This window comes from Zingiber officinale, chromosome 2B, assembly GCF_018446385.1.
Source record: "Zingiber officinale cultivar Zhangliang chromosome 2B, Zo_v1.1, whole genome shotgun sequence".
NCBI classification, from domain to species: Eukaryota; Viridiplantae; Streptophyta; class Magnoliopsida; order Zingiberales; family Zingiberaceae; genus Zingiber; species Zingiber officinale.
In genome coordinates, this window is record NC_055989.1 from 65802259 (window position 1) to 65811944 (window position 9686).

At 37.0% G+C, this 9686-nt stretch overlaps 1 protein-coding gene across 14 annotated transcripts in view; it reads right to left on the reverse strand.

Moving 5' to 3' along the window:
- Positions 1–9468, reverse strand: part of LOC122045748 — a 33924-nt gene extending 24456 nt beyond the window's left edge. For all 14 annotated transcript variants that reach the window (XR_006130094.1, XR_006130096.1, XR_006130097.1 and 11 more), the window contains exon 1: positions 9148–9468. Coding sequence is in view for 1 of the 14 variants with exons in the window: in XM_042606103.1 (XP_042462037.1) it covers positions 9148–9421 (274 nt within the window). In the remaining 13 variants the exon portion in view is untranslated. The remainder of the gene's footprint in view (positions 1–9147) is intronic.
- Positions 9469–9686: the final 218 nt, after the last annotated feature.

Consider the following 9686-nt stretch of genomic DNA (forward strand, 5'->3'; position numbering starts at 1 on the left):
GAGAACATAGATGCTCATGATATGATTGAACAGACAACTATAGCAATGGCAGGCAAGACACGAGAGATTTGAGATATCTCAAGCTTTATTTCAATGCAAGATGTAAAAAGGAAGTCTCGTAGGATCTCATGTAACTAAAATGATTGGGTACATTGAGAACCTTAAAAGATTGGAATTTCCATTGGACCAAGAATTGACCACTAACCTTGTTTTGCAATCATTGCCAGAAGGGTATAGTCAATTTGTCATGAACTATAACATGAATGAATTTGACAAACCATTGCCTGAGATGTTAAGCATGTTGAGAACTGCTGAACTCAATCCTAAGAAGACAAAGCCTAGTACAATATTAATGGTGCAAAGGGGAAAAGGTAAATGACAGCCCAAAGATAAGAATAAGACCTAGGCAAAGGCAAAGGTAAGACCAAATCTTATGCATTGAAACATAAAGGCAAAGTGCCTAAGGAAGGAACTGTGAGGGATCGGTGGCCGGCTTGAAGGAGGTTGGATAGACGGCGCCCCCAAATCGATCGCTTCTCCTAAGATGTTAGCTTGCGCAGCGGAATACAAACAAAACAAACAAGCTAAAGGCTAAAACTAAGAAAGGAAATGCAAACCGCTAACACGTTCGTTTAACGTGGTTCGGAGATTAGAACTCCTACTCCACGACGTGTCCTTGAGGTGGACGATCCCGATCCGTCAGTGGATTAACCCCCGGCAAACTCCGGCTATCTCAAATAGCTCATTGTGGGTGGAGAAACCTCACCACAACACTCACAAACACTTGAAAACAAGTAGACTATTAATTAGGGTTTACCACCACTAATTTCGTCAGGGATAACCAAGCTTCCAAGCCTTGGTTATATAAGCTGCGGGTTGAAAACTCCGCCTACCAGTCGACTGCCAAAATATGCAGTCGACTGCCCTCTGTGGAAATTCGACCGTTCCATCCCAACGGCTCGATACCAGTCGACTGCTAAAACTTACAGTCGACTGCACCAGTCGACTGCTAAAACATGCAATCTACTGATCCACACTGACCGAACGAACAGAACCATTATGTTCGCACCCAGTCGACTGCACCACAGAACTGCTATAGTAACGCTACAGTAAACCCTAAAATTAGGATTTTACTCCAAGTACAATCTCTCGTGCACTCGTACCCTCACCCTTATGACTCACTTGACGTTTCTTTGTAGCCTTGACCTCTTGCTTTCAACCTACTTCCTTTGACTCTCGTCCCTCGGATGCATTCAAGCCCGCGGCTCATCCCCAATGTCATCCTTCGCGTATGCCTCGAAGTCGCTTCCCTCGGCCCTTGTCCTCGCTGCCTTGTTCACGGTCCCTCGGATGCTCCATCCTTCACTGGACCTGAAGCCGTCAACCTAAGTCACATGTGTACCCCGCAAACCTGCACAACTTAAATACACATATCAAATACAAGGGTGAACCTAACTTAAACCCTTTGCCCAAACACCAAAATACATGGTCGAACGGACCATTGGGATTGCTCCAACAGAAACATGCTTCCATTGTGGTGAAATCGGACATTGGAAGAGGAACTGTAAATTATATATGGAGGAAGTTAGAAATAAAAGAAGTGAGAGCCTCAGGTATATATGTTATAGAAGTCAATCTATCTATTTCTTCTTCATGGATATTAAATACCGGCTATGTATCTCACATTTGTACTAATGTGTAGGGCCTAAGAAAGACTAGATTGTTGACAAAGGGTGAAGTAGAGCAAGAGTTGCTGCTATAGTTGTAGAAACATATTCCTTATCTTTGCCCATTAGACTTATCTTTGCCCATTATGTCCACTTTAACTAAGAACATTATCTCTATTTTTTATTTGGATAAGAAAGGTTTCTCATTTATAATAAAGGACAAATGTTGTTTTGTTCATTTAAATGATATGTTCTATTGTAGTGCACTTCCTATAAATGGACTCTATGTTCTAAACTTTGAAAACTTAATCTATAACATAAATATCACATGATTCAAACTTAATGATCTGAACCAAACATATCTCTGGCATTGTCGCTTGGGTCACATAAATGAGAATTGCGTATCACAGCTCCATAAGGATGGACTTTTTGACTTATTTAATTTTGGATCATATGAGATATGTGTATGTGAATCTTGTCTACAAGGCAAGATGGCAAAGACTCCTTTTAATAGACACAACAAAAGAGCTAATGATTTGTTAGGACTCATTCATATTAATGTTTGTGGCCTTTTCAATATAACAACTAGAGGAGGCTATCAATATTTCATTACTTTTACATGATATCAGTAGATATGGCTATATGTATTGCATGAAACACAAGCCTGAATTCTTTGAAAAGTTCAAAAAATTCAAGAATGAAGTGCAAAACCAACTTGGTAAGTGTATTAAGATACTTCGATCAAATCAATGTGGAAAATACCTTAACCAAGAGTTTCATGACCATCTTATTGAATTTGGGATCATATCTCAACTCACTCCACCTGGAACACCATAGTGGAATGATGTATTAGAGAAGAAATAGTACTTTATTAGATATGATGCGATCAATGATTAGTCAGACATATCTTCCTACTTCTTTCTGGAGACATGCTTTAGAAACGACTGCTTTCACACTTAACTATGTTCCATCTAAGGCAGTCATAAAGACACCATATACTATATAGACTGGGAAGAGTTCCAAGATGTCTTTCATGAAGATTCAGGATTATGTGGCTTACATTCGACGTCAAGTTTCAAAGAAACTAGGATCCAAATTCGATAAGTGTTATTTTGTAGGATATCCCAAGAAAATGAAGGATATTACTTTTATAATTCCACACAAGGCAAAGTGTTTGTTTTTGTTGCTAAAAATGATATTTTCCTAAAAAGAGAGTTAATTTCTAGAAGAACTAATTGAAGTAAAGTCGATCTTGAAGAAATTCGAAATACACAAATTAGTCCTTAGGCCTTGATGGAAATTAAACAGGCACCATAAAGTGTTGTGGATCATGAATATGTTACATCGCAAGAAATTATGAAGTAACGACCTGTTCGAGTAGACCAAGCTCTGCGCAGATCTGATAGAATACGTCGCCAACCTAAGAGATATTCTTTTCTCTTGTCTGACGACAGTGATGTAATGTTTATTGATCTCAACGAGCTTACATCTTATCAGGAAGTTGTAATGAGCCCAGATTCTAAGATATGTGTTGATCCCTTGGCGACCGGCTAGAAGGGTGAATAGCCTACAAAAAAAAACAAACAAATCCCTTCTCGAACTTTACAACTTAATTAAATCATTCACTTGCGTAAAAGAAACCGATTAATTAAAGAAATAAAATAGGCACAAAAGAAATTACTTGGTTACAACCGGGGAGGTTATTAATTCAAGAAAGATGAAAAGATCACTAATGTCTCCTTTGGGCGGAAAAACCTTTTATAGCAGTCAAAACTCACAACTCCAAAACTAAAGTCAAATGGAATCAATTACAAGTGTTGTTATGACCTTCTCGCTAAATGCGTCTTTCACTCGACTTCCTGTGCTCCTGAGTTCCTGCGCACTTAGACACAATGGGTTAAATCACAACAGGACATAACTTGATTTGGTTGATCACATCAAAACTAGCTTGGGGTACTAACAAAATGGCTTGAGGTCATGAGGTCCAAAATATAATCCATGTACACTAACTAAGTATGAACTTTGGTTGATCCACCTAGGAATCAAACTCATTGGGTATAAATGGGTCTTTAAGAGAAAGACTGACATGGATGGTCTAATGTATATCTATAAAGGACGATTGGTAACTAAAGGATTCATGCAGATTCATGGTATAGACTATGATAAAAAATTTTCACCAATTGCGATGCTTAAGTCTATTCAGATCATGCTTGCTATTACAACTTACCATGATTATAAGATCTAGCAGATGGATGTCAAAATTGTATTTCTGAATGGAAATCTACTCGAGGATATGTACATGACACAACCCGAGGGTTTTGTAGATCCAAAGGATGTAGGAAAGATATGTAAGTTGCAAAAGTTCATTTATAGTTTAAAATAAGCTTCAAGAAGCTAGAATCTTCGATTCGATGATGCAATCAACGCATTTGGTTTCATTAAGAATGAAAATGAACCTTATGTCTACAAAAAGATTAGTGGGAGCACAGTCATCTTTCTCATCTTGTATGTAGATGACATATTTCTCATTAGAAATGATATCCCTATACTACAATCTGTGAAGGCATAGCTTGGGAATTGTTTCTCAATTAAAGACTTAGGTGAAGCAACCTACATTTTAGGCATCAAGATCTATAGAGATAGTTCTAACAGATTACTTGGCATAATTCAGAATACATATATTGACAAGATGCTTAATCATTTTGCCATGTAGAATTCCAAAAAAAGATTTCTGCCGATGTCACATGGTGTGAGCCTTTCGAAGGCTCAATGCCCTCTTCTAAGAAAGAAGAAAACTGCATGGATTAGATTCCTTATGCATCTGCTATATGGTCTATCATGTACATCATGCTTTATACTCGTCCTGATGTCTTGTATGTGTTAAGCATGACAAGCAGATACTAGTCAGATTCAAGTAAAGGTTCCTGGACAGCAGTCAAGAATATTCTTAAGTACTTGAGAAAAACAAAAGAATATTTCTTGATATTTGGAGGCGATAAGGAGCTCACTGTAAAGGGTTACAGTAATGCAAGCTTCCAAACCGATAAGGATGATTATAAATCACAGTCAGGGTATGTATATTGCTTAAATATTGCTGCTATGAGCTAGAAGAGTTCAAAGCAAGATACAGTTGTTGATTCTACTACAGAGGCTAAGTACATTGTTGCTTCAGGTGCAGCAAAAGAGGCTATTTGAATCAAAAAATTTATTACGGAGCTTGGTGTAGTTCCTAGAATAGTGAACCCAATAGACCTTTATTGTGATAACAATGAGGCTATTGCACAGGCTAAGGAATCTCGCTCTCATCAACGATCCAAACACATACTACGGCAGTTCCATCTCATTTGAGAAATCATCAATAGAAAAGATGTGAGGATATGCAGAATGTTGACCGATGCTAACATTACGGATGTTTTGACCAAGGTTTTGGCACAGAGGAAGCATGATAGTCACACTAAGTCACTGGATATTAGATATTTCAGTGATTGACACTAGTGCTAGTGGAAGATTGTTAGTATTAGCCCTTAAAGCCAATTATGAGATAATTGACAAGCGAACTTTTGTATCATATTTCATTAATAAAAGACAAAGTTTATGGTTATTATATTTACTTCAAATCTATGCTAGATGAATAAGTATAATAATGTTCTAGGATAGTAGATTCTAGTATACGACATATCAATTGCTTAAATTAATAGTGGGAGACTGCAGATATATATATAGAATACTACTATTATTTATTTTTAGTCAAGCATTAACATACAAGGACAATATTAATACATTAAGACTAACATGTAGGTCAATCAATGACTTAATCTCACAAGTCATGGATATAAGATATCAAGTTAACACATAGGTATATATCAGAGAATATGTACTAAATTGGCCCGCCATGAGAATGGTTCATAGATCATTATATGAGTGTCATAAATATTCTCATAATGACTACTAGTATCAATAATTCTTAGACCTGAAGTCACTATAGTTCCCTACATAAGGAGTCGTGCACTTTGGTATCGGCAAATATCACATGTAACAAGGTGGACTATAAAGTCGATCATTGAGTATGCAATAAGTTATGCGGAGGGATGTGAGTGATGTAGATGTGATTTATCTCTTCCATATCACAGAAGTGATATTTGTGGACCTCTTGATTAAGTAGGACACAAACATGCATGGTCATGTTCAAATTAGTCAATATGAGATACTGAACTTATTTGATTGAGTGCGTCCACTTAGAGATCAAGAAACACAAAGATTGATAAGAGGACGATATAGTCTATATCTTATGGATCAATCAAGATATCAAGGATGGAAGGGCTAAATTATACAAAATAATAGACACAGAAAGGTTAGATCGGATCTCGACATTCTCGTCATTTGGGTAGCAATGACGCATTGCTAGATGTCACTCATTGCATATGTATTTAAAATGATTTTAGAGACATTATCAATGTCACAAGAACCTATTCGGTCACACATAAAAAAATATGTTGATTTAGAGATGGGTTTATTTTAGTTTGACTAAAATATGATGGACCTTAAGATTATTGGGTTAAGTCTAATCTGAATTAGATTCATTGAGTTAGACTCAAATGAATCCAACTATTGGATTATTGGATTGAGTCTAATCTAAATTAGACTCATTGGATTAGACTCAACCACTAAAGAGGATTAATGCCCATTAATAGAGATTAATAGAGCATTAATGAAAAGGAGATCAAAAAGTAAAAATCTTTTGTATTCATTGAATGAGTACAAAAAACTATTTGCAATGCATTTTTGTGTGAATCATTCTAGTCTTCCTCTTCTTCTTCTTTTGGCCGAACCATCCAAATTGCTAGCACATCAGGTGGTTCTTCTCCTTATACTGGATGCGACGAACGAAGGGGATTTGTGGATACGAAGAAGCACGGCCATTTGAGACTTGTGAAAATAAGTTGATTGGATTGACTGGTTACCCACTTATTCTATCAAACTTTATATTGTATTAGCATGGATCTCTAGATCGGTTTTTCCGCTGCGTTTATATATTATTTTTCACAAAAGATCCCTACAAACATAACATGCATCATAAACACACGGTGTTTCTCCAAATTATGGACTAATGCTACTCTAAAATTCATGAGTTACATGGCTTCAGATTAAGGACATGAGAAATTCACAGCAGGTGGAGTTGTTCAAATGAAGGTGCATGTGATTTTGGAATGATGAGGGAGTGCCTGCATGCCAAAAAAGATGGATAAAGAGTTTAAGAATATAATAAAAAAGAGAGTCAATAATTCTCTAAAATAAGATAATTGGTAAATAATTCTTCATTTGATGTTTTTTAGTGACCATACATTATTATACACTATTTATAGAGATTGCAACATAAAATAGAAAACATTACATATATGGTAATATGCTAAATGAAATATATCATTACAAACCAGATGAGTATCAGAGGTGTTGCATCGAACCAACAGATGATGATCAGATGCTCAATGTTTATAGATTATTAAAGGCAGATTGAATGGCGCACCTAGCCCAGAATGATTTGTACCTACTTCTTGATGATAAGAATCTACAACACACCCACAAACTCTAAATACCATTTAATGCCAAATCAGATAGCCTCATGAACCATAGATGCATGTTCTGATTGAAATCAGGAGAAGGTTAATATGACTAGTAAATTCTTCAGCTTGAGAGAGCAATACCAATGTAATTCTATGTTCGTGCTTATTGCAGCGGCGTCACAAAACACATAGAGCTTATTAAGGAAATACTGGAACACACCAGTAGATGTGAGGGCATGAACCAATTTGATTGGATTCGGAGAGATCCATGAAGTGAGTGCTATAAAGTATCTCGTTAACAAGGATCCCAGCCATGGCTTAGCAGTAAGAGGAAAGTACAGTATGTCCTGAATATCCTTTGTGAATTGTTATCTACTTTATAAGGACTTGCAGAAATAAATATATTCGCAGTTTCTTTTGATATTTTCCACTAACATAAAAAAATATTCTGGTTGTTCAACACACCCACAAACTCTAAATACCATTTAATGCCAAATCAGATAGCCTCATGAACCATAGATGCATGTTCTGATTGAAATCAGGAGAAGGCTAATATGACTAGTAAATTCTTCAGCTTGAGAGAGCAATACCAACGTAATTCTATGTTCGTGCATATTGCAGCCAGCATCACACAAAACACATAGAGCTTATTAAGGAAATACTGGAACACACCAGTAGATGTGAGGGCATGAACAAATTTGATTGGATTCGGAGAGATCCATGAAGTGAGTGCTATAAAGTATCTCGTTAACAAGGATCTCAGCCATGGCTTAGCAGTAAGAGGGAAAGTACAGTATGTCCTGAATATCCTTTGTGAATTGTTATCTACTTTATAAGCACTTGCAGAAATAAATATATTTGCAGTTTCTTTTGATATTTTCCACTAACATAAAAAAAATATTCTGGTTATTCATGCATAGTTATCACATATCTTATTTTGTACTTATCAATTACTTCTGTTTAATCAACTCAAGAATGGTTCAAGCCTACATAGTTCTCAAATCATCCTTATACTATATGCCACGATGAACAATTCGAACACCAATCCCAGGTTTATTACATCTTTCTCTTGACTAGGACTACAATGTTTCTTTTATCAATAGATATAAATCCATAATCATTTTTATTTTTCTACTAAAGCTGTCCTGATTACAATCTATCATTCTTGAACTCAATTTGTGCCTAATACGTTATACAGTTGTTATCATATTATCTGAATCAACCCCTTCATCATTGATCAAGCACCAATTTTCCCTATTTAAATGATTTTCAGTTATATATCTTCTGTTGTTTCTCGAAGGAATATCTTTTACAAGTTCATTCACAGCATACAATATGACTTGTAATACCATAGTCTATCCAGGTAGTACCTTTAGCATATTACTCTCATAGCCAGTACTTGGTTCTTTCTTCTTACTTAGATACATTGTACCACACTATTTTTCTTGAATGGTAAAAATATCTTAATATATAGTCTCACAGCAGTGGCATGTTGATTATGCGGTTGATATATTGGTTCTCTCGCTAAACTTTAAAGATGATGACATTTTCTCCCATCATGATTCGGAGTTTCGTTTGTATGTTGCTACAACGTCTGTATACCTTTATCAGACAGTATCAGCCCGAGCTGTCCATCTTGCTCCCTCCGTTAAACTGTATTGGTGGCAACAATGCAATACAAACTCCATCTCCCATCGATTAGGCAACCTTTTTCTAACATCAGCAGTTAACAAAAGATTTTATGTTGATGAAAGGGACAATGATCCTCCAGATTAGATGAGAATAACGCAAAGGTTCATCCAATTGACAGTTGTGCAAAGAAAAAACATAAAAATAGAAGGGAAAAAGATTCCTGAAATAATAATGGAAAACAATAGCGGACGGCGATTTCAATAGGGAAAAGGAACACGAAAACGGACCAAAGGATGAGAAGGCAAAGTTATAGCTCGAATGCGGAGGGATTCGCCACGGATGATCCGGCGAAAGACGTCTCCCCAGTCCGTTGAGATTCGGCGTCGCCTCCGCCGACGCTGCATCTGGAATCGGCGACACAATGAGGTTCGTCGGGCGTAGAAGGGCGTCGAGGCCCGAGGGCCCCCAGAGGGGCATGTCCGGTCGGACGGAAACGCGGCGACGTGCCATCCAGGAGAGATCGGCGGTAGAAAGAGGTCTCCGGCGGAATGCCGTCGCCATCACATCAAGGGCTCTCAGGAATGGAAGTGAACGCGTCACTACTCCAAGAGTCCAAGAAGTTGATATAGAAGTCTCCGAGTTGATAACGAGGCTTCGAAGGCAGTCCGTACTTTTAGTGCATGTTTAACCTTTATTAATTATTTAGTTAATTTCAATAACTAATAAATAATTGTAATAAGTTTTAATAAGTTGAGCACCTCAATCTAGATCACTATCGAACATCCTCGCTTTCAGTTTCGCAATGAATACACACGGGACAATGCGC